The sequence below is a fragment of the Martes martes genome (genome assembly GCF_963455335.1).
Source record: "Martes martes genome assembly, chromosome: 13".
Lineage (NCBI taxonomy): Eukaryota > Metazoa > Chordata > Mammalia > Carnivora > Mustelidae > Martes > Martes martes.
Window position 1 is genome coordinate 57722211 of NC_137901.1, and position 24832 is coordinate 57747042.

The window sequence follows — 24832 nt, forward strand, 5'->3', positions numbered from 1 at the left end:
CCATTTCCATCATTGCTAAATGATCCTCATGCCTGTTTGTGTTCAGTCCCTATTTGGACACCAACTCCTAGTCAATCCCAGATCTGCTTTCAAAGTCAGGAATTTTAAGTTTACAGACTTTTCTGTTTTCAAAAACTGTTTTGGTTATTCAGGGTCCTTTACATTTCCAGACAAATTTTAGGATTAGCTTACCATTTTCTACAAAAAACCTACTGGGATTTTTGTAGGGATTTTATTGAATAGATCAGTTTGGATAGTATTGACATCTTAACAGAATGCCTTCCAGTCCATCACCCCAGAATATCTCTGTTTATTTAGATCTTCAGTTTCCTTGAGCAATACTTTATAGTTTTTAGTGTATAAATCTTTCTTGCATTTCTTTTGCTAAATTATTAGTGTTTTACTCTTTTGGATGCTATTGTAGTTAATTTCTTTATGGATTTTTCATTGCTAGTGTAGGAAATACAGTTGATTTTTATATAGTGATTTTTGTATTCTGTGACCTTACTGAATTCATTTATTGGTTCTAAAAGTTTGTGGATTCCTTAGGATTTTCTACAGATGGGATCATGTCTTCTCCATATAAAGATAATTTTACTTCTTTTCCAATAGAGATACTTTTTTTTTCCTTGCCTGATTGTACTGGTAAATCTCTGCCTTTTGATTAAAATGATTGATTCATTTACATTTAATATAATTATTTATAGGGTTGGTTTTGTATCTGCCATTTTTCTGTGTTCTTATGTTTCATATTCTTTTTTTGTTTTTCTCCGATCTGTGCTGCCTTTTTTTATTCTAAATATTTTTCAGTGTACTATTTAAATTTCTGATTCCTTAAACTTCTTAAATTTCTGATCTTTTGAATTGTAATCTTAAGAGGTTGCTCTCTGGATTATAATATGCATCTAACTATTCAAAGTTAATATTGACTGAATTCTAGTAAAATATAGCAGCTTTGTTCCTGTACAGCTCCATTTCCTCCCCCTTTTTGGTGTATCTATCTATAGATTCAACAACATTTGTTATCAACCCCAAAATAGACTGTTACAGTTTTATTCAGTCTTTTAAAGAAATAAGAAAGGAGAAATATGTATTCATACAGTTCTCCTTGCCTACCAATTTACCAGTTTGGTCACTCTTAATTTCTTTTTTTAAACTCAAGTTACTGTCTGGTTGTTATTTCCTTACAGTCTCTAAGAATTTCAGTACTTACTATAAGACAGATCTTTAGCCATGATTAGATTTCTCAGTCTTCATTGCTCTAGGAATATCTTGGTTTTGCTGTATTTTAAAAACAGCTTTATTGAGATATAATTCACATACCATATGATTCACTTATTTAAAGTGTACAATTCAGTAGTCTTTAGTATATTTACAGAGTTGTGCATTTATCTCTACTATTGATTTTAGCACATTTTCACCCAAAAAAGAAACCCCTATGTATACACCATCGGTCACTCCTCATTCATTTCCCAACTAGCACAGGCCTAGACAGCCACTAATCTACTTTCTGTCTCTGTAGAATTGCCTATTCTGGATGTTTCATACAAATTGACTTACAGAATTGTGGTCTTTGGTGACTATTCAAAGGGCAGTTTTGTTGGATATAGATTTCTTAGTTGATTTTTTTTAAAGAAAATGAATATCACCCTACTTTCTGGCTTTAACTGTTTCTACTAAGTCAGCTATTGTTTTATACCCTTGTCAAGATGATTTTTTTTTTTCATTGCATCTCTCTCTTTGACTGTCACATGCTTCAGATTCCCCTGTATTTTTTCTGTTTGGGGTTTCTTGAGCTACTTAGATCTATAGATTAGTTTTCATGAAATTTGGAGTATTTAATTTACTGATTTTTTTTCCCATCTCACATCTGCTTTTAAACATTTCTTTTTTTTTTTCTTAAGATTTTATTTATGTATTTGACAGAGATCACAAGTAGGCAGAGAGGCAGGCAGAGAGATGGGGGGAAGCAGGCTCCCTGAGAGCCCGATGCAGGGCTCAATCCCAGCACCCTGAGATCATGACCTGAGCCAAAGGCAGAGGCTTAACCCACTGAGCCACCCAGGTTCCCCTGCTTTTGAACATTTCTAATACATTTTCATTCACTCTGCTTTTCAAATCCAGTATTTCCATTTGGCCCCTTTTGTAATTTTTTTTTATTAGTATTTTTTATTTCATAAGTCATTTTTGTCATACCTTAATTTTTTAAATGTTTTATTTCTTTATAATAACTGTCAAATCTAGTATTTGGGCTTAGAGAATTTCTGTTGAATACTTTCTTCCTTGCTTTATTGTATGTCTTAATTTTTATTGAAAACTGGACAATTTAGGTCATATACTGTAGCAGTTCTGCAATTCTGGGTTCTCATTATTTCCCACCTGAAAGTTGTAATTGTTGCTGAGTTTTTAAATTTATTTATAACAAAGTGTTAGGAATTTATGCAGTATTTGTCTCAACCACTGGCATCCATCTTTTTTTCTTTTTCTTTTTTAGTCTTGCTTCCACAGGGTTACCCCTGTGTCTGTGTAGGTTATTCAGCAGCAGTTGATTGGTCAGAGGTTGTACTCAAATACCAGGAGCCAGTAAGACTTCGACATTCTACTGGCAGATTTGCCTATGTGTTGGGGAGTGCATTTATTATTCAGGCATTTTTGTTTTGTTTTGTTTTAAGATTTTATTTATTTATTTGATGGAGCACAAAGAGGCAGAGCAGCAGGCAGAGGGCGAGGGAGAAGCAGGCTCCCAACTGTGCAATGAACCCAGTGCAGGGCTCGATCCCAGGACCCTGGGACCATGACCTGAGCCAAAGGCAAACACTTCACTGATTGAGCCACATAGGTGCCCGTGTTCAGGCATTTTTGAAATCTGCCCTGGCATTTACTTTCTGTTGGGTTCACCCAGGTCTTCCCTTTGCTTGTGTGCAGTCAAGGATATGTAGAGAACTTGGGCCCTCCCATATTGCCTCTGCTTGTACACACAGTCTCCCAGTCAGTGAGGGATATATAGATTACAACCTTAGGCTAATAGGATTACGTGTTGTGCCCCTTCCAGTTGTTTCCTACCCTGTTTTTATTTTTATAAACAGTGCAGTTGGGTGTGGGCTTTTGGCCTTCTATACCAATTCAAGTTATAGTCTCTGGCAGCAGAGATGCTGATTTTCTTTGCCAACCCCACCCCAGTAGAACTTCATGCAAGCTAAGCATCAGCCAGGGAATGAAAGCATTCCCCAGGCAAGAATGCCAAAGACACTCACTGTTCTTATCCATAGTTAAGCTGTTATTCTTGAGGGGAAAAATGCTTCTCAGTTTGTTTGCTTTTTTCAATTTCTAGAGACTTGAAGTGGTTGTTTTTGACAATTGTCTAGATTTATAGTTGTTTCTTGGGGAGATAAGTTGCCAGGATCTTCACTCCACCATAGATAGGTTTCCCCAAATGTATTTTAATGCACCAGATGTGACAAATCTTAAGCAGAATGATTTCGTTATTAGTGTTATATAACAAACCTTATATGGGATTCCTAGTGTGTTATGTACTCTTTTATGACCGTAAGAATAAAACAACAGGTGGTTAAGGCATGATTTAAATCTTTATGAAGACTCCTAACTAATTATTCTTTCTGTTTATCTGAAATGTTTTGCCCTGAGGACCCCTTCAGCATAATCAAAGATCCCAAAATGGGGTGCCTGGGTGACTCAGATGGTTAAGCGTCTGCCTTTAGCTCAGGTCATGATCTCCAGCTCCTGGGATTGAGGCCCACATGGGGTTCCCAGCTCATCGGAGAGCCTGCTTCTCCCTCTCTCTCTGCCTTGCCCCCTGCTTGTGCTCTCTCTGTCTCTTTCTCTCAAATAAATAAAATTTAGGGAGGAGATAATCCCAAAAAGCTTTTTTATATGTGGGTATATATTTACAATATCAGGGGCACCTGGGTGGCTCAGTGGGATAAGCCTCTTGCCTTTGGCTCAGGTCATAGTTCTCAGGGTCCTGGGATTGAGTCCCGAGTCAGAGAGCCCGCTTCCCCTTCCCTCTCTGCCTGCCTCTCTGCCCACTTGTGATCTCTCTCTCTCTGTGTCAAATAAATAAATAAAATCTTTAAAAAAATGTAAAAAAAGATATTTACGATATCAGAAATTTGAACTGAGAAAAATTTAAATGTATATTAACTGGTTTAAAAAAACAGTTAAACTATTACATTTACACACATATATTTTTATGGAAAACAATATATTCCAAAACAAAAAATATTAGAAGTGTCCTTGGTTTTGCACATGGCTTTTAATATCTGATTTAACAGAAGCCTACCAAATTCTCATCTGCTTCTGCATGCAGTGTATTTAGATATCACTTGTCATGTAGGCTCTAGAAAACTCTAGTATGCATTCTTGAGAGAATGACCAAGGTGCAGTAACAGCTTAGGATTATTGTGAGCATATTTCTGACCTTGCAGATCCTCTGAAATGGTCTCAGGTACCATACTTTGAGAATTGCTCTACCATTTTATGAAGCACATTAATGGAAGTATGCATATACAGTGATGGGACAAAACAGTAGTATTGAGTGTGCAATGATGGGACAAAAAGGAGAGAAGCAGTCAACTGTAGAGAGTTCAGGGATGGTTTCACAGTAGAAAAGATAATATGAATTCTCAAGGATGGATGAGTATGTGACCAGCAGGAAAGTGGAAGCAGAGGAACAGTCCAAGATGTAAAAAAGACATGAATCTTAACATTGCAGTAGTACATATAAAGTTAGGATGTAGCCTAACTACATCCTAACTTTATGATGGAGGGTAGGAGATGAACATTAGACAGGGGCTGGTTCATTATGGCCTTATGTAGTCTTGCCAAGGAACTTGAAATTTGTCCTGTAGCCATTGAGTCAAAAGGGAAGGGCCATGGTAGAGAGCAGTTAGTGTTACTTTAAAAATCCAAGCAAAGGCTGTGTGGGCCGTGGCTATGGGGGTAGAAGTTGGCAGATCTTAAAAGATGCTGAATGAATTAAACTTGAGTATGTAGAAGGAGTAATCTGCGTCCACCCTGAGGTTGATTGAATTATTATTCCCTGAGAAAGAATCCAAGAAAGGGAATGGCTTGTTTTGAAAAGAATGTTTGGTTTGTACTTGTTGGGTTGGCCACTGGCACATCCAACTGGAGGTATTAATAGGCAGTTCGATATAAATTCAGAGCTCAAAACGGCTCATTGGAGATAAATATATGAGGATTAGTAGAAAAATAACCTTATCATTATGGAGATCTCACCCAAAGAGAGTGGAGTGAAAATGGGGGAGATATATACTTTCAAATACTTGAAGAATTCAAATACTTTAAGAGTCATGAAGAGATAGGAGATGAGGACAGAGAGAACCAGGAGAGGCTAAGCAGAGAAGAATAGCTAAGGGAGTCTGTATGCCAAATTCCACAAAGGTTAGCAGGAAGGGTGAGGCCATTGGATTTTGTCAGTTGAGATACCTAAAAATGACTTTGCTTGGTAAAAGTAATTTCAGTAGAGTTGTAGGGACGGAATGCAGTGCTAGATTTGAGGAGCCAGTTAGAACTTTTATTTCTACATGTTTGAATATAGTAAAGGTTGCATTTATGAAATTGTATCTGGACTGCTTGGTATCATTTTGGGGGTTGAATTTATGTGGCTGAACTTGTTAAAACTTTTATTCTTCCTGGGTACTCTGTATGTATCTTTTGAAAGCTGCCACTAAATCTACATGGCTAAGCATTGTTTTCATAAAAGTGTAGAAACAGCTAGCAAAAAACACTTTTCACTAACATACTTCTATTAAAAGCATTGCTTTGGTAAGTTAAGAATTCTTATTAATCATTAGATTTATACAGTAAATGGGAAGAATAATAAAGACTTTAGGTTTTTCATTTATTAATTTTTGGCTTACTCAGAGTGATATATGTAACTCTTCTCAATCTCTCTGTTCAGTCACTCAGTACTTTTTCAAGATCACATACTTGTTTATTTGGGTAAGGGTCAGAAACTCCTCTGAGGCAATGTGCATGGTATTCCTCATTGCCATGTTTTAGGATTTCTGAGCAGCTTGACTTGGAAGCTGTTGTTGAAAGTGATTTTTTTTTTTCAGTTTTAAATAGATACTTAACTTAGCGAGTGAATGGCCTTGAAGCCAGCCTCAAGCTTCTGAGTTTTTTCTTCCATACAGTTTTGGAAATGTATATACAGTTCTGATAGAAACCTTATTTACAGTTTAATATAATACAGACTATTGCTGTTATGAGATCCTAACTTAATAAAATAACCCGAACCAAGATTTGATTTTTTTTTTTTAAGATTTTATTTATTTATTTGACAGAGATCACAAGTAGGCAGAGAGGCAGGCAGAGAGTGAGAGGGAGGGAAGCAGGCTCCCTGCTGAGCAGAGGGCCTGATGCGGGACTTGATCCCAGGACCCTGAGATCAGGGCCTGAGCCGAAGGCAGTGGCTTAACCCACTGAGCCACCCAGTCGCCCCAAGATTTAATTTCTTAAATGCACTTAAGTAGAGCATAATTTAAAGTAATAATCACATTGTATAGCAATATACATTTAATTTAAGATGTTTTCATTACCTCATTAAATATCACAATAGGAGTTCATCAGAAATGTCTGCTCATAGTTCAAGTATTTTATCCTTTCAGTGCTAATCTGGGATTTTCCCCATTGATTTAGTTTAGAAATTATTTTGTACTGTTTTCAGCTATAAGTTAGTATTTATAATTTGTAAAAAAAAAAAAATCTTTGATAAAACCTTCTATGATAATCTAAAATCTAGGTTAAATTCATGCAGTGTGAGAGTGGATATTAATCATTTAACCTGCTAAGTAGCTGTTTTGTCTTTTTCATCACCATAATTCAGACCTTCATTATTTTATATCTAAGTGATAATAGAGAAATTTTTATTTTACTATTCAAGTAATGTAATACATGTTGTAGAAAAACTAGAAAATACATAGAAGAATAATGAAAATAGAAATTGCCTTGTAAAAAACCATCAAGAATCTGAGATTGTATTGTACCCTATCCTACTTGAAAGCTAATCAGTTTCATGGATGCTGGCAGGAGATACCAGACTTTTGAATGGGATTTAAAAAAAGTTAATTTCTCATAACAATAGCAGTAGCTAGCTATCAGCAGTTGTGCCTGTAACCGGAGCCCTGTTTCCCACAAGGGGATGCAGAGTCAGGTGACACCTACAGATATGGGGGGGGGGGGCAGGGGTGCGGGTTGTGGATGTTTGCAGCATAGGAGAGGAGAACCAAATCTTTTATAAGGGACGGTAAGTCTACCTGACTTACTCCCCCTAAAGGGAGAAATTATTTATTATACAGAAGAGTAAACAGATCTGCCCTTTGCTCCAGGGGGAGATACTACCTTCCAAGGCTGTTCTCCGTATAGATGTTCTGAAAAGGATAGTCCAGAACAAAGGGAGTTAGTGCCTCAGTTTGCAAGATATGCAAGAGAGCCATGGAGAATTCTAACACACAAGTAATGCCATTACCTGCAGATGGCTCTTCATATTTTGCGTTGTGTCCTTCAAGAGTTTTTTATTTTCTATTTTTTTCTTAATCGGTAAATTTTTACCTCTTCTTTTTTCCATCTTACTGAGTTGGTAAAGGCTACCAGCATATTGTCTAACAGTGACAGTGATAGAAGGTCATTCTCATCTTGGCCATTGATTTTTGTTGTCAGTGTTCTTTTATTAACATATATTAGGCCCCAGATGTTTACATTGATTTTATTACTGTGTATGGCAGCTGTTGTATGTTACTGAAAGAATAGCATTAACATAAATGAAAAAGACTTAAAATATTTTAAAACAATCTAAGACTCCTAGACTTTTCTGTGTCATGAATATGGAAGAAAAATGTGCCAGTGATTTGGTCCTGGATTGATAGAGTATTAATACCATTTGGTAATATAAAAATTTCAAGACAATTGGACATAACTATTTATTTTCAAAGTTTCTTTCCCCAGATCAGAAAATAATTTTTAAAGTGTTGAAGAGTCTCACGAAAACCTTTGTTCAAGTAATACTTCTGAGGATTAATTTTTATTTTACATAGAACAGAACTGGTTGGTAGCAGTTACAAATATTCACACTAATCACCATATTGCAGAGGAGAGTATGATCAGTATGTTCTTGTGAACATTTTTCACTTAACATGTTATCAAATTGGTTTCTTTTAGCTTGTTCTATGGCTCAGAATAGTATCTTTACTTACACAGGTGCAAGGGAAAAGGGATATCTTCATGTTTTTCTTAGATTCTTTTATTAATAACAAAGACTCCTATTGCTAAGGCAAGTCTCTAGAATTTTTTTTTGTTAATCTTTGTATTAATCATGCCTCTTTATTTCTGATGCTTTGACATCTGGGGCCTCCTGACTCCGGGGAGACTGCTACTTCCAGGGCTAGCCAATTCCCAAAGATAGTAAACAACTCTCTTATGACAAGCATTTCATATGCAAACCAACCAGAGCCCAAACCCAGCCACCATCTGTATCCAGCTCTCCCACTCTGAGCCACTGTCCCCCTGCCCTAACAAAATAAATCACACTAGAGCTGGGTACCAGACAGTAAGAAAAACAGCACCCATAGCCCAGAAATTGCTGACGTTACTCAGAATAGCCAGTCCTGAGCCACTTAATCTGCCTTGCCTTTTCTTTCCTGAGGAAACCACAATAAAAGCTTTTCCCCATGTTTCCCTTCTCTCCTCCTGCCTCCCAACCCACCTTGGTGCTACCCTTTATGGCCCTGTGTAGTGTGGCTTGTCCTTTCTTCTTGAGAACTGTGATTAACAAACTGTCTTTTCAGTAGCAGTGTTCGCCTTATCTGTTGGCTTCACTGTACCTGAGTAATAATAAAACCTACATTTTAAAACAACTGTATAAACTTTCACATGCATGTGAAACTCGATATCATTGGCTGAAGTGCAAAAACAGCTCAAGAGGTTTAACTTTATAACTGAGAAATAAATAATAAGAGGCTGTTATTCTTCAGTAATCTTTACCAGTTAAGATATAAGGAAGTCACGTTCTCTTCCTGATTTTGCTAATAGATTTATCAAAAATGAATATAGACTCTGTCAAAATGTTATTTTTGTCACCTGTTAAGATCATTGTATAGTTGGGCGCCTGGGTGGCTCAGTGGGTTAAAGCCTCTGCCTTCGGCTCAGGTCATGATCTCAGCATCCTAGGATCGAGTCCTGCACCGGGCTCTCTGCTCAGCAGAGAGCCTGCTTACCCCTCTCTCTCTGCCTGCCTTTCTGCCTACTCGTGATTTCTCTCTCTCTGTGTGTCAAATAAATAAATAAAATCTTAAAAAAAAAAAGATCATTGTATAGTTATAATCTTTTGATACAGTAAATTGTCTTAAGTGATTCTCTAATAATGAACTATTCTTGTATTCTTTGGGTGAACCCGGCTTGATTATAATCTGTTATCTTTCTAAATTCTAAGACACTAATCTGATTTGACAGTTTATTTGGGATATTTTGTTTTTGTGTTTATTTCATAAGCCATTTAGTTTATAATTTCTGTCTTGTATTCCCTTTGGTATCAGTTTTATTTCAGACTTATAAGATGGATTGTTGCTTCTTATCATACCTTCATACTGTAGTATTATCTACATGACATGTGAAATAATCTGTCCCTTGAATTTTTTTTAATCTCTCTTAAAATCTTCTGGGCTAGATACCTTTTTTAAACTTAGAATCTTTAGCTATGGAGTTATGGTCTTCTGTGATCATTGGTCTGTTCAGGTTTTCTGTTTCCTTCATGAGCCAATATTTAGTAATATATGTTTTCCAAGAGAATAGTCTATTTTCCAGGCCTCTTGAATTTTTGGTGGTATAAAAATGAATACAGTATTGTTTGATAACTTTTTAGTAACTCCCCTGGGGGTTTGATTTTATTGATTAAATTCGACTTTTAAAAAAAAGCACTGTTAAATTTTTTATGCCTCTTCCTCCCCCTCTTCCCTTCATTTTCTTGGGTTGAGGGCTGGTATCTTCTGCAGTCTGAGTCTACTTATAATTTGCTTCTGAGAGTCTATATTATTATTATATCATTTTTTATCATATCACTATTTTTAAAAAAATATTTTATTATCTGAAAGATAGAGAACAAGCAGAGGGTATGGGTAGAGGGAGAGCTGACTCCCTGCCTGCCAAGCAGGGAGCCCAGTGCAGAACTTGATCCTAGGACCCCAGGATCGTGACCTGAGCTGAAGGCAGATGTTTAGCTGACTGAGCCACCCATATCACTATTCTTTTAAGCTCTCCTGCTAAGGTGATATGGCTTAATTCTTAGTATCTAGCAGGTTTTTCACAAAGGAGTCATTATAGCCCAGTTTTTATGTGCAGTGCCATTTCAGATATTTGGATTATAAATGTGTACTTGATAATGAAGGTAGGATACTCTCCTGAATGGGTAGGCACAGGATATTAACAAAGCACAATATGTTTAATTATATCCAGAATCGCTTTTTCATATTTATGTATTTGTTTGTTGATGATAACATCTATATTACACTTAGAGTTTTATTATATTCAAGATACTTAGTTTTTTTTTGTTATTTTAAAATTCTGTCTTTAAGTAAAAGCAGGGGGAGTATGAGACAAGTTAATTAATGTTGAATTTGTTGCTACTGGGTCTTGAATACCTTGAAGACAGTGGTTTATAATACCTTTCTACTTTTGTATATATTTGAAAATTTTCTTCGTAAATGTTTTAATACTGTATTGCTTAGCTAATATTGTTACAACTTTATTCATATCTGATTTTTAATAGAGTAAAGACAAGATTGCATCATATAGTAAAACTCCAAAAATTGACCGAAGTGATGTGGGCAAGGAGATGAAAGAGAAATCATCCATGAAACGTAAACTTCCTTTTACCATTAGCCCATCAAGAAATGAAGAACGAGATTCAGACACAGGTAGAATAATTTGTTGTTCTCTGGTAAAATCTTAATCATTCTTTTCCTATGATTTTCTTCATAACATTCTTTTTGCACCCATTTTATAGAGAAATACTGGTATTTCAGTATGTCACATAACACCATTTTGGGGCAGAAATTCATACATTTCTCACCCAAACATGATTTCTAATCAGATAACAACAGTTTGCATCTTTCCTTACTCTCAGCTTTGTTACAGATCTCTTACCACTTTCTGAACTTAATTTCCTGGGGAGCATTTCAGTGATGAAGATTTACTGTGATAGCATAGGATATGTTAGAGTTGCAAAGAGGTTGTTGAATTTTTATGGACACACTATTGAACCCACCAGAGAAAACAGTGTAGGCATTTTAGCTTCAGAAATGAATCCGAAATGTGCCCTCCCCCACCCTGAAAAAAAATTACTAAGATTTACCTCCTAAGCCCAATTCACAGTACTTTTTTTTCCTCAAAACTCTCATATGTCAGGAATGATCCTTGGCACTAGTCAGTCCCAGTTGTTCACAATAGATTAAAATGTTATTATCACTATTTACTAAATCACTAGATTGTGTTGTAGCCCTGAACTAATCGTTTCTTAAAACTAATATAAACTTCAGTGTTTGTTATGTGTTTATCATAATTGTTTTATCCCTTGCATGAAGTACTAATGGTGAACTGTTTTTAAGAATGTTTCAGCTTCACTCACAAAAAGTGTCCTAATCTGAGTTTATGTACAGAGATTTTATTCTACTTATACCTTCCTAGCCATCTTAATCATCAGTATGGAAATGATCTTGACTCTGGAATCTGAAAATACTGTAAAGATGTTTGAAGTGCCCTCTGCTAACATAGCTTTAGAAAGTCCTTAATTTTTATCATAAGCTTTTAATTAGATAGGCTTCCTTTTGTGTATTTTGCTGTCTCTCTTAGCTTGAATTAGAAATTGTTCTTAAACATGGCATTTTTAATCCTTGAAATTGTTCTTTTTTGCAGTGATTAAGGTATTTTGTGCTTTGCTCATTTTAAGTTACAGTGATGTCTGGAGAGTCAGTCTTTTTTCCTGAAGAGTGACTCCTTATCCTTAAGCAGTATTCTTAAACAATTAGTTGATCACTTAGCTGAGAAGGTGTATAATGTGCTTTTAGATAGATAGGATTTAACTTTTCTTTTTCATATTTTCTCCCTGGAAGTCCTTTTGTCTGTCATTTTTAAAGTACTTGCATTAACCAGGTTTTGTTTTCCAGTGACAGTGATATTTCTACTAGTAATTGAAGAAGGGATTTAGATAAATTCAAAGAATGTTAATATATTTTTAGAAGTAAATAAGATTAAACAAGGTTAATAAATAACCTTGTTATCAGATCAGCTAGATTGTCTTTTGTTTATTGTAAAATAAAGGAGAAAATGTTATTTAGGTAGGCACAAAGTTTAAGCACTGAATAAACAAAATCTAATTCATATTTTATTAACTAGATTATATACTTTTTCCCTGCTACAATTTTTCCACTACTTGAATGTAGCAGAATGTTGCAGCTCTCTCTCATTAAGATTGTTTTGTAACAAACTCTTACATATGTTTTGGAAAAGTTATATGCTAACACTAAACAAGATTTTAGTGGATTTAAACATATTTTTGGTAGGCTAAATTTATAACTTTTCATAAAAAGTAGATGTAGGCTTTAGATTTGCTTGTGCATGCACACACATGCATGCACGCGCATGCACACACACACACACACACACACCTCAAAGCATTAATAAAGATTTCCCCAGGCCCAAGGCAAAATGTCTTATTTATAATCCATCTGTCTTATTTTTGTAATTAAAAATGTAGAATCCAAAGTAACCATCAAGTGGCATTTTCCATATGAAAGATAATTACAGCACTAAGCCCAGCATTTGACATTGATCTTTTTTATAAAATGTACTATATTTTAAATGACTATTTTAAATTATAAAGATATAAAGGGGAAAGTATTTACAACATACATGACAGTCCTTGTTTCTGAATATATTTAGTATTTAAAGGTCTCTGAAATGTGAAGAGAGAACAATGAGAAAATGGAAAAAAGATAAAAGCAAGTAGTTGAAAACAACAGAACTGCTCTTGGCAAAGAAATATGTCTCAAAAATTTATCCATAGTAAAGAAATACAATATATAACAACTGACAGAATTGTTGGCCTGAATAGTACCAGGTGGTCACTGGCCAAAAATAGGAACTTACTTTAGTTGGTCTAAATAATAGGAATATTTTGTTGGAGGTAAATATGAAAACATTTATCCAAAACTAAAGTTTGTTAACATTTGACTTTTTCTCTGTTTGGGGATTTAATCTATATAAGTAATTGATGACAGTGGAAATTATCTCTGTGTGCGTTTATTTCTACTTCATTTATAATGGCAAAAATAAACCCAGGAAAATAGTATTAGGTAATAATTTGTTCAATTATGGTAAATCCAGTGAAGGAATACAATTTTTACTCTTAAGAATAACCTTGTAGAATAATACATGAAATGGAAAGATGTTCATAGCATGCAGAATTTAAAAATAAGTTATGAAATAATATGTGCTGTTTGATTGCATTGAGTCATATTTTGTATATTTATATTTGTATTTATGTATACCCAGGGCATATATTACCATACATCTTGAAAGATAAGATTGTTTAAAAGACTGTTTCACAGTAGAACTAAGCCTAAACCTAGTGGGTGTATTATGAGCCCAGAACAAAAATGTAAACATTGAATATAAACCCTGACTTAGGTTAAATAAAAGACTAGGGAGTTGGGAATAAGGAGAAAATGTTAGCAGTGCTACTCACCTTATCTCTTATAGCCAGGGAATAACTGATGTCTACAACTGAAATACATAGTTTTTAAAAATAATTACTTAAACATTTTAATCTTTATTTAAAATTCTTTCATAAATTTATGTGTTTGTATTTTAGTATATGGTATCTCTTTTAGCGGAGAAGCAATTTCTTCAATTCCTTCCTTCCTTCCTTTGTTTCCTTTTTTTAAGTGAATTCTGTGCCCAGTGTGGGGCTTGAATTCTTACTCTGAGATCAAGAGTAGCCAGCTAGGTGCCCTAGTTTCTCTTACGTTGGATTAAAATAAATCTTTTCAGCTTTTTATTTTTCAATAGTACACATATATTTTTCTATTTGTATGTAAATTTAGATCACTCCCCCCCCTACCCCTGCCAGTTCCTTTTTTTCAATATATATTAGAGGGATGCTTGGAGTGATGCTCGCTAGATGTTAATATTTTATTTCCAGGATTTGGGAGCATTTTTACTTTCTCCGTTTTTTTGTATGGCTTGAATTTTTAAAATAATGAGCATAATTATTTCTGTAAAACACGTTTTTTTTTAAAAGATACTCATACTATTCAAAGAAGGCTCAGTGGTTACCAAAATCAGCAATAATGCCATCAAATGGATAAGTCATTCATAGTCTTTATTTTGAGATACCCTTAGTGTGTCTTAAACATCCTAATTCTTAATTATTTAATATTTACTAATTTTTTAAAAGATAACTGTTGGAGCACCTGGGTAGCTCATTCGGTTAAGCCTCCAACTCTTGATTTCAGCTCAGGTCATGGTTTCAGGATCATGAGATCAAGCCCCACATTGGACTGTGCACTCAGCATGGAGTCTGCTTGTAATTCTTTCCCTCTCCCTCTGCCCCTCCCCCCTCAAATAAATCTTATTTTTTAAAAAGTTAACACTGTAAAAAAAAAAGTAATTGCTTGACTAGACAAAATTTGGGGGAAAAATAGAGCATAATTTGATGTCATGCCAGTGGATCCTCATAGCTGTATCATACTACTATTTATTTCAGCAAATCTCTAATATATCTGCTTATTGTCATTTCAGTATCTATCCCATGTTGTCCTATCTTATCAGAGAATTCCCATAAATTTTGTCCCATGAAATGTTAAGAGGCCAATATATAGAGTGACTTATTGCACCTGTGGAAGCAGCTATTTATCTAGAAGACAAATTATTCCTTATACCTACAGCTTTTTTATCACTTACTTTTAGCTTTTGTAAGTTAATTATAATTAAAATAGAGGTAAATTATAGCATAGTGTTTATTATCAGAGGCTTTGGAGTCTGACAGACCAGTGTTGAGTCCCTGTTCAGTTCCCTATTAACCCTGGCGAAAAAAATTTGAGCCCTTTATAACTCTGATTCTCTCATCTATAAAGTGCATGAGATACCAGCTTCAGAGAACTGTGATCTTTAAGTGACATAACATATAAAATCAGTTTGTGATATGTTAATTAAAATAGAAAACTGACTAACACTGGCTTAAACAGATTGGATTTTTTTTAATCTAATGTAATTAGATTACATTACCAAGCATAAGCAATCCAGAGTTGGTATAAGTAGTTCAATAATGCTGTCAGGGACTAAGATGTTTTTGTTGTTCTGCTCTCTCAGCCTTAACTCGTACGTGGGCTATGTTCTTAATATTTTGCTTTATAGTCACACAAATATTTTGCTTCTTCCTGGGCAGAAAGTACGAGAGGAAGGACCAATGACAAAAGTGTCTTTCTTCCAATGAGACTTTGCCTTTTTATTGATAAAACAACATCCCTAGGAACTCTTCTGCCTGCACCTCATTGGTTAGGCTATCCGAGTTGCAGGGGAGTCTGGAAGGTTAACTACCTTTAGCTGGGCATATTGTCACCAATAAAAATTGAAGTATTTCTGTTAAGAAGGAGAGGATGAATATTGGGTAGGCATCTTACAATACTGACACTGTATGTAGTTTTTAGTATGGTATTTAATAACTGAAAACTGTTATCTATAATAGTTATTAATGTTTCTACCTAAGTTACCTTTATTCCTGCATTGTCAATCAAAAAATCATACTTCTTTTCTTTTCTAGTCTAATGGCATTCAGGGGGGAGCCACAATCCCTTGATATGAAAATACTAAACAGCTTTCTTGAGGGTACACGTGAGAGTCTCTTTTGGCCTTCAAACTAAATTTGTGATTATTTTGTTATGGAAAATGCCATCATGAGCGTCTTTGCAGATTGTATTTTTATTATACCCTGAATTCTTTCTTATTTGTTCTCAGGAGTGGGGTTACAGGATTAAGGGTTAAATATTTCTATGATGTTTTTCCAAAATAATATATAGTGGTACAAAGCCACCAGTGCTATATGAATATTATTTAACCTCAAATACCGTTGGGGGCACATGTTTTTCTTTAGGTTTGATAGATCCAGTGTTCTACAGAGGTAAACCAGTGGTACTTCATCATTTTAGTTTGTATGTTTAAATAAGTAGAAAGATAAATGTCCTTCACTTTTTTATAAAATGTCCTTCACTTTTTTGTAAAAATACTTGTTCTCTCTTCGTAAGCATTACTTAATTACTTACTAATTCCTTTCTTTTGGCATGTGTAGAGAATGCGGCATGAGAAAATCCAAAGAGGCACAGAATGATCTGTTTCCAAAGTCCATGGTGGCAGTTCTGGAGCATGTTTACATGTTTTAAACTAAATCTTCTCTGCCATCCAGCCTTAGAAGTTCTGTTTTCCTGAAGCCATTGAAGTATTTATCCTGTTTAATAGAACTCAGACAATTTTAGAGAGAGGAACTTTTTTAAAAAGGAAACAAATATAATTTTTCTGGTAACTACGTTAAAGTAGCAAATAAAATCAGTGCTTTGCTCAATAAGTATGATCACCTTTTGGTGATTTGCATGGAGATTACTTATTACAGATTTTCTCTTGTTCCTCCCCCATCTTTAAAACTTTTACTTTAAAAATTTTCAGATATACAGTGCAAACCTTTTTAATCATTCTTGATTTTTTTCTCTTACTCTCTTGCAACCTAAAACAGAATATTAAAAAGACGGCTTTTAAAATACAAGTATTATTTGTCTTGCCTTGCTGCAGAGAACGTAGCAGGGAGAGAGAATTGCTCTGCTTAGCACTCAGTGTTTTACAAAAACCTCATAGGGTGTACTGGTCTCAGTATAATGCAAAGGGAAAAGTGGGTAGATCAAGGGACAAGATACGGAAGCTTTTACTTCAGCTCCTGAATTAAATCTTTGTAGAATAGTCATTCAGATGCACCAAATATAAACATACTTATTTGAGTAAAAGCCAAAATATGTATGGAGTCAGAGTGGATTAATTTACTACCAAAGGAAGATTTGAATAAACTATTATACCACTTTATATTAATGAATATAATTTAAAGTTCAGTTTAACCATTGTGCTTTTTTTTTTTTTAAAGATTTTATTTATTTATCAGAGAGAGAGAGAAAACAAGCAGACAGAGTGGCAGGCAGAGGCAGAGAGAGAAGCAGGCTCCCACTGAGCAAGGAGCCTGATGCGGGACTCTATCCGAGGACCCTACGATCACGACCTGAGCCGAAGGCAGTGGCCCAATCGACTGACCCACCCAGGCGTGCCTTAACCATTGTGCTTTAATCTGTCACAGTAATACATCTGCTTTCAGTAATCCATTTAATTTGATTTGTTGGCACAACTTATTGGTTGCTGCTTTTTCTTTTCTTTGCAGTATATGGGGGCCATTTTTGCTTGTCTTTAAAATGAAATATCAAATATTCATCATGGAATTTTTCTAGTTGCTAACTTAATGTGTTCAGTTTTGAAATAGAAGCGTTTATTGAAAGGCTTGTCATTGAATCCATTTACCCACTTGGCTTAGAATTGGCCTAAATGTTATTTTATCAGTCATTTCTTCCAGTTGAGTGAGCCTTCTCATCCCTAAACTTGCAGGCTTATCTTTAAAAGTTTCAAATACTATGTTTTTTTCCCTAAATGGTTTCTTTTTTTTCCAACACTTGTTTCTTTATTCTTAACTGAACTCATGAATAAGATCTATAATAATGATTTCAGAAAGAAAAGTGTATGTCGATAAGTTGAGTATTTGAGGAGCAAAATAATATTGTGTTAAAATGGCATATTGTTTACAAGTAAATGTATCTGCTCTGGCCATACTGCTAGAAGTCAATTGGAAATATTTTTACTTGTCATAAATTGTTAGGCAGAATTCCATATTCTTATCTTAGTTGATAAACTTTGTTCTGATATTAGACTGCTTTCTCTCTAAGAGGTCTTATGTAGTGCTCAGTGTAGTAATTCATACCACTCAAAATGTGTATAATTTATAGAAAGGTCTATGGTCTATAGAGTGATACTGCTGTCCAAAGTGTTCATTGTCTTCTGATTAGTTTGGCATTCATAGAACAAAAAGGGTTTATTCACGTCCTTTATTCAGGTTTTCTAAAGACAAATTCTAAGCAGAAAAACGGTAATAGAATACTGCCTCTTTTATCATATTCAAAGAATGAAAAAATACATAGCCTCAAAGGAGGTATCTTTTAATAAGCAGCATCAGTAATACCTGTTATTGCAAACTGCATGGTTGACTTTCTCAACTTTAATATGCCAGTTGAAAAAACTGAAATCTTTAGCCAAACTGAAATCTTCAGCCAAACCTGTGTTTTAAATGTGCTTTTGGCTTTTCTTTAAAAGTTATCTTTTGGACAAACAATGATAGATCATTGATTAACTAGTGATCTTTTGAAAAATGTTGGTTTGTTGAATTCTGCATTTCCCTTCGTGTGCTTTTTTTTCTTTTCTCCTGTCTCTTCTCATTCTGTAGATTCAGATCCAGGACATACAAGTGAAAATTGGGGGGAGAGACTTATATCTTCTTACAGGACATACTCAGGTAATTAGATTATCAGGGGCACCTGTTTAGACAGTGGTTTCTTTCACATTTACAAGTAATTATTGTACTATAAATAACTTCCTTTCAAACCAGTATTTAGATATCTTTGGTTAAATAAGTGAACTTATATGAGTGGCACTGAATTTTCCAGTTTTTGCTTGAGGTATCTAGTGCATCATATCCAACACATGCTGTGTGTGAACATTATAAGGAGTACTTTGTATCACCACTCAGTAGTTGTATAGCACAACTTGTGGGCCACCATTCACCTAGAAAAGAATATAAAAGTTAGCCCATTGGCAGTGTCACAGTCCCTATGGGAAGATACCCAAGGTCCTTGATCTCTTTTGCTCTCAACTCTTCATAAGATATACCAAGTCTTCATAAGATACACCAAGTGTATTGGTCTTGATAAACAGTGCCATCTTAGGCTTTAATCATGCAGTGGTTTGTTTGTTTTTAATTTTTTGAATTTTTGGTTGAACTATCTTTAGTCTATTGACTTCGCTGCCCATGTTGAATTTAACAGTGGATTAAAACAGCAGATTTCCTGGAGAAATGCCATTACCATTAACTGTGTTGGAACAGCTTTATTTGTGGCACCAGGTATTAATGCTTCATAATTGCTCCAGGTAGAAGAATACAGGAAAATATATTTAAATACTATCTAGTATGTGAAAACTAATAAATTGTTTTGATTGTCCTTTTTTTAATGGGCTTACATTTTTATCTCTTAACTTTTTTGTGATGTAAAATATTATTTAGTCCCTGGGTGTCCAAGTGTCCAGCTTTCAGCATATGACATTTAGATATAAAAACTTGAAAGAAACCTTCTGTTTGGGTATAGTTATTATTATTTTATAAATTTGTGGGGTTTGGGTAAAGGTGGTATAAAACTAAATAATTATTGTTAAAATTATCCTGAAAGCTATTAATTGAGCTGATAAGTCTGTAGTATTTGGTTATCAAAATTTAAAAAAGGCCTATACTTACTGTGGAGTTAGGTATACTTTTCTAACACCAGAACTCCCCAAGGCCTGGGTGTACCTGAAAGAGCTATATGGGATGAAACCATTCATAATTTGAGTATCAGTGCTGGAAATCAAAAGATACACACACCTAACTTTTAGAGATATGTGTAGCTGCTTTAGAACTGGGGAGCAATGATGGCATTTTTTCTCAGAATTGAAATATACACATTCCAGTTGAGTTATAGCTCCATTGCTCCATTCCTTCCACAGTGACTGCTTTGCGGGAAAGTCTCATATTCTTTCGTTTCTGAGACACTGGATTATGAGCCAGTTCCCCAAGAAAGAAATTGTGTCTCTTCTACTTAATGTACTTTACACTTGAGATGTGACAGTGTTGACCTTTCTGTTTATTTTGACAAGTCCTGAAAAGAAAGCATTAATTTTCACAATTATAAGACAGAGACATCTCTGTATTTCTTAAGTTTCTCTGAACCCTGAAATAAAGAATTTCGGATTGTTGAAAATCCATTTCTCTGTTTTTCTTTAGTCTTAAGTAAAGCACTTGGATTTTTCTTTAAAAATCTCTTGAATGGCTCAGTGGAATTTCAAGTCTGTAGGATACTGTGCTAAATGAGCACGTGTGCAGTATTCCTACGTTTGAATTTTAAAATTCTGATCCATTATTTGGACAAATAAATACATGTTTCAGTTATATTTGAGAAACACCAAACTTTGTCAAATTTATATGATCATTTTTTATTTATGACAGGTCAGGAAACAACTTCTTCACAGAATACATCCTAGATAGAGTTTCATTGAGTGCTTAAAACTTGAAAAACATACTTTGGGATGTATTAATGTAACACAATTTTGAAGAATGGTACATAGTTATCTCCAGCATAGCTACCAGCATCTGTTTTCTTACCTTCTTTTTCTGTCTCATGTAAAACATGAACTCAGACAAATGACTAAGAAAATTCAAAAAGTTCAGTTTGGATGCTAGTATCTAATTTGAATTTTTTGCTTGTCTATTTGGAACATGTACAATTATATTCATTTCCAAAATCTAATCATTATGTCTTCGATCGTTTGGTAGCTAGAATGCTAAAATGAATTTATACGTATCTCACTTTTTCCTGTTAACTGACTGCATATCACTTCAGAGCATATTCTTTTTAAAACATTGCATGAAAATGCCATTAGAAAAGTGGAAAGTCCATTACTTTGCAAATACAAAATTCTCCCCCAAATTTTAGAAAATATTTTAAGGATAGATTCTATGTACATTTTCTTCATTTTGTTTCCTCCAGTTACTAAAATTTACTTCTTTTTTAAAAAATTCTACTTCTTATAAAATTATTACGTTTAAATATTTTAATTTTAGCTAAGTACATTCCTTATATTTAAGGATTTGTTATTTAGATGGAAAATCATTAAAACAACAATTATGGTTCCTCGTTAAATGTGAGAGAACCAAAGCATACAGAACATTATTAGAAGAAAGTAAATGTTTCAGAAAAAAAAATCAGCTTCTTTTAAATACCTGTTAGAGACTTTTAATGAACAAATTTAGTAAGTTAGGTGAAACACTGTGCTGAAACTGGATTTATACTAAATTAGGCCATTAATGATAATGATAATGAAATGAGAAATTTGAAAAATAAAAGAATATGGTAGAACTATTAAAGACTGACTTAAGTAAATCAGGTTTTTTGTTTTTGTTATGTAAAATATCAGTAAGTAGACATTTTGGAGCTATTGAAGTTTGACTATGATTGGTGGGCAACAGAATATTCTGATCAGAATATTCTGATCTCTTAATTAGTATACCAGCCATTGTATTTCAATTAACTAAGTGGTGCACTGCAAGAATTACTACTTTAAGTTCTTATGCCCTAAATAATAATAATATTTAAATAATATCAAACTCTTACTGGTTTCTTGAAACTTGCTAGATTAATAAATGCTTATGATCTCCTGGAGTAGTCTATTTGCTGGCCACATCTGCCTTAAAAAAATGCAATATTGACTACTGAACCTTCCCCCTTCTTCCATTTCTGCTATGTTTTATACTTATTTTAAAAATTTACTTATTTATCTCCATAGCCCATCTTTGCAGGGACCCTCAAACCTGGATCAGTAAATCTCAGTTATTTATATAGGATTTTCCAAGAAATAGGTATCTAGACAGTTAACCAGCAGACTCTCTGCACTAACTCTCACCTGAATTGTCTCCCAGAGAAGTCCTACAAGAGATACTTGTATCTCTTTGATTTATAGAATCCAATTTATCTGAAATTCCTGGGACTTGATGCTGACTGTATTGGCAAAAGATTTCCCAAATAACTCAGCCTAAGAGCTGGCTTTTTGATGGATCAAATCTTTTTGAAAAAAGTCCTTAGACATTTTGGATCTTTGCAGAATCTCTGTTAAACACCCCCACATACCTACAGACACACAGAAATCTTTAATATGCTCAGTTTTAGCTTTGATTAATATCATTCCATGTTCAGCTATCCTGTGTCTGGGATAAAGTGATCCTTTGCTTTTTTACAGTAATTACTTTGTGTGATGAGTCTTGTCTTAAATACTTATCTTGTTAGAAGACTGTACAAATCATTAGTGGAATTAGGGAAGTAATTTGAAGGAACACTGCTATAAGGGCTTAGCAATAATTAAGAATAAAATTATAATGAATGAAAGAAGTTTCAAAAATAAAATACTAAGGAATGTTTGAAATACTGAAAAAGTTAAATTTTAAAAGAACAAATGATTAAAATACAGATTTGACAAGGAATGAATTTCCAAATGCTCTTAATTTTCAGAAAATAGTAGAATTAATGTATTATTTTCAAAACATTCAGAAAGAAATTGTTTATGTGATAAAAGTCTAGTGCTCTTTTGTCAACATACTGCTAGTCTGTATCTTGCACATGTTTCTCATATACATGTAGAGCATTTGTTGTTTTTTTTTTAAGTTTTCTTATGTTTTGCTTTTCAAAGCTTACATTTATTTCAAATTCTTACATATTTATTAATAATTCCAGAGAAAGAAGGTCCAGAAAAGAAGAAAACAAAAAAGGAAGCTGGAAATAAGAAGTCCACACCAGTTAGCATTCTTTTTGGTTATCCACTCTCTGAGCGGAAGCAGATGGCACTTCTTATGCAGATGACAGCAAGAGACAACAGTCCAGGTGACACCATCTTTGAGTACATGTGTATTCTTAGTTTTACTCAGACTTTCTATCCTTATCTTAACAGTTAACAGCTTTAAACTTTTAATTTTAAAATCTTTTTCTTGGATTTAATAAACATTTCTTATAACATGTTTGTAATTTTACATTTATTTGAGTGATAATTGTCTGTCGTGTCCAGATAAGGATCTGTACAAGAGCAGGGATCATTGCATTTAGAGGGCATTCAGTAAATACTTTTCAACTAAAATGGGTTATTTAGAAATGGTCAGTCAACTTGAGAAATCCATTGTAGCACTGTGTGCTTTCACCGTACTAAAGAATCTTACCACAGTTTCTGTAAAGCTGCTTCTAGGTTTATAGTTTACTTTTAAAGTTTGGTAGCACCCTCCTGATAAACGGATAACCTTATCACATGAGTACTATTATGCAATAGTGTAATCCATGTTTTTTTGTTTGAGATCTAAATTATTTTAAAAGGAAAATGTCAGGGCGCCAGGTGGCTCAGTTGTGAAGTGTCTGCCTTCATCTCAGGTTATGATCCCGGGGTGTTGGGATCAAGCCCCGAAGCGGGCTCCCTGGTGGGCAGGAGGCTTGCTTCTCCCTCTCCCACTCTCCTTGCTTGTGTTCCCTCTCTCACTGTCTCTTTCTGTGTCAAACAAATAAAATCTTAAAAAAAAATCTGCAGCATACTGTGTAAATTTATCTCGTTATTGCGTTGCAAACTTCCAGTTAAGGTAGTATACTACATGTATATGTGCGGGGGGAGTTATTCCAATACCGTGTCCTCCAAAAATAATTAGATGGGTTACAGCAGAACCAAAACAATAAGGGAGCAAACCACCCAACCTGCTAATTAATTAAAAGGAGCTATAAAAAGGTAGATGAAATCCATAGCTGGGCTGAAATGGTAATTACTATTGAGCGTTGAATGCATTCTGGCAACAATACAAAAAAATTTTAAGTTGTGCAGTTCTTACTGACTGATAGAGTAAATCAGTTTTGTCTAGAGAAAAAAAATTCTTTTGGCTCTGAATTCAGGAAATCTTTATATAAGATTTTGAGTAATGTAACAAGACCCCGTTGAAATGCATTGAAAAGGGCAGTTTCTCTAGTGAAGTTTTCCCATATTGGTTCTTTTTAAAAAAAAAAAGAAAAACTGGTAACATGGTAAAATTCTTAGTTTCTGTGTATTGTAGTTTCCATCAAATTGTGTTATGTCTGATATCTTTTACTGATAAACAAGTTTTAGGGCTTCCCGCTTTTTTAAGTAAAAGCATGTTGTTTGGGGTTATTCTCCTACCTTTCCATCCCCAATTTCTGAAAGACTATAGCCAAATTAAAGATATTATACATTGTTAAAACTTTAAATGTTTCTACAAGGGCGCCTGGGTGGCTCAGTGGGTTAAGCCGCTGCCTTCGGCTCAGGTCATGATCTCAGGGTCCTGGGATCGAGTCCCGCATCGGGCTCTCTGCTCAGCAGGGAGCCTGCTTGCCTCTCTCTCTGCCTGCCTGTTTGTCTACTGTGATTTCTCTGTCAAATAAATAAATAAAATCTTAAAAAAAAAATAAATGTTTCTATAAAATGTTGACTTCGTGTCAGATTTAATAGTTAGGAGACTTATATTTTTTTAATTTTTCTGAGGGAGCAAGCATATATGAGCCAGGGTTGTGGGGTAAGGAGCAGGGCAGACAGGGAGAGTCTTAAGCAGGCTCCATGCCCAGTGATGGGCTCACTCTCATTACCCTGAGATCATTACCTGAGCCAAAATCAGGGGTCAGACACTTAACCAACTGAGCCACTCAGGTACCCTGAGAAGACTTTCATTTTTTATTTATTTTTTTAATTTTTTTTTTTTTTAAGATTTTATTTATTTATTTGTCAGAGAGAGCAGAAGCGTGGAGAACTTTCAGGCAGAACAGGCAGAGGAAGAAGCAGGCTCCCTGATGAGCAAGGAGCCCCATGATGTGGGACTTGATGTGGG

At 34.6% G+C, this 24832-nt stretch overlaps 1 protein-coding gene across 4 annotated transcripts in view; it reads left to right on the forward strand.

Annotated features, from left to right (window-relative positions):
- Positions 1–24832, forward strand: part of ANKRD12 (ankyrin repeat domain 12) — a 124209-nt gene that overhangs the window by 31607 nt on the left and 67770 nt on the right. For 2 of the 4 annotated variants that reach the window (XM_080822250.1, XM_080822253.1), the window contains exons 3-5: positions 10802–10949; positions 18614–18682; positions 22701–22847. In XM_080822250.1, the coding sequence (XP_080678376.1) occupies positions 10802–10949; positions 18614–18682; positions 22701–22847 (364 nt within the window). The remainder of the gene's footprint in view (positions 1–10801; positions 10950–18613; positions 18683–22700; positions 22848–24832) is intronic. The other 2 variants (XM_080822252.1, XM_080822251.1) reach the window with 1 other exon arrangement.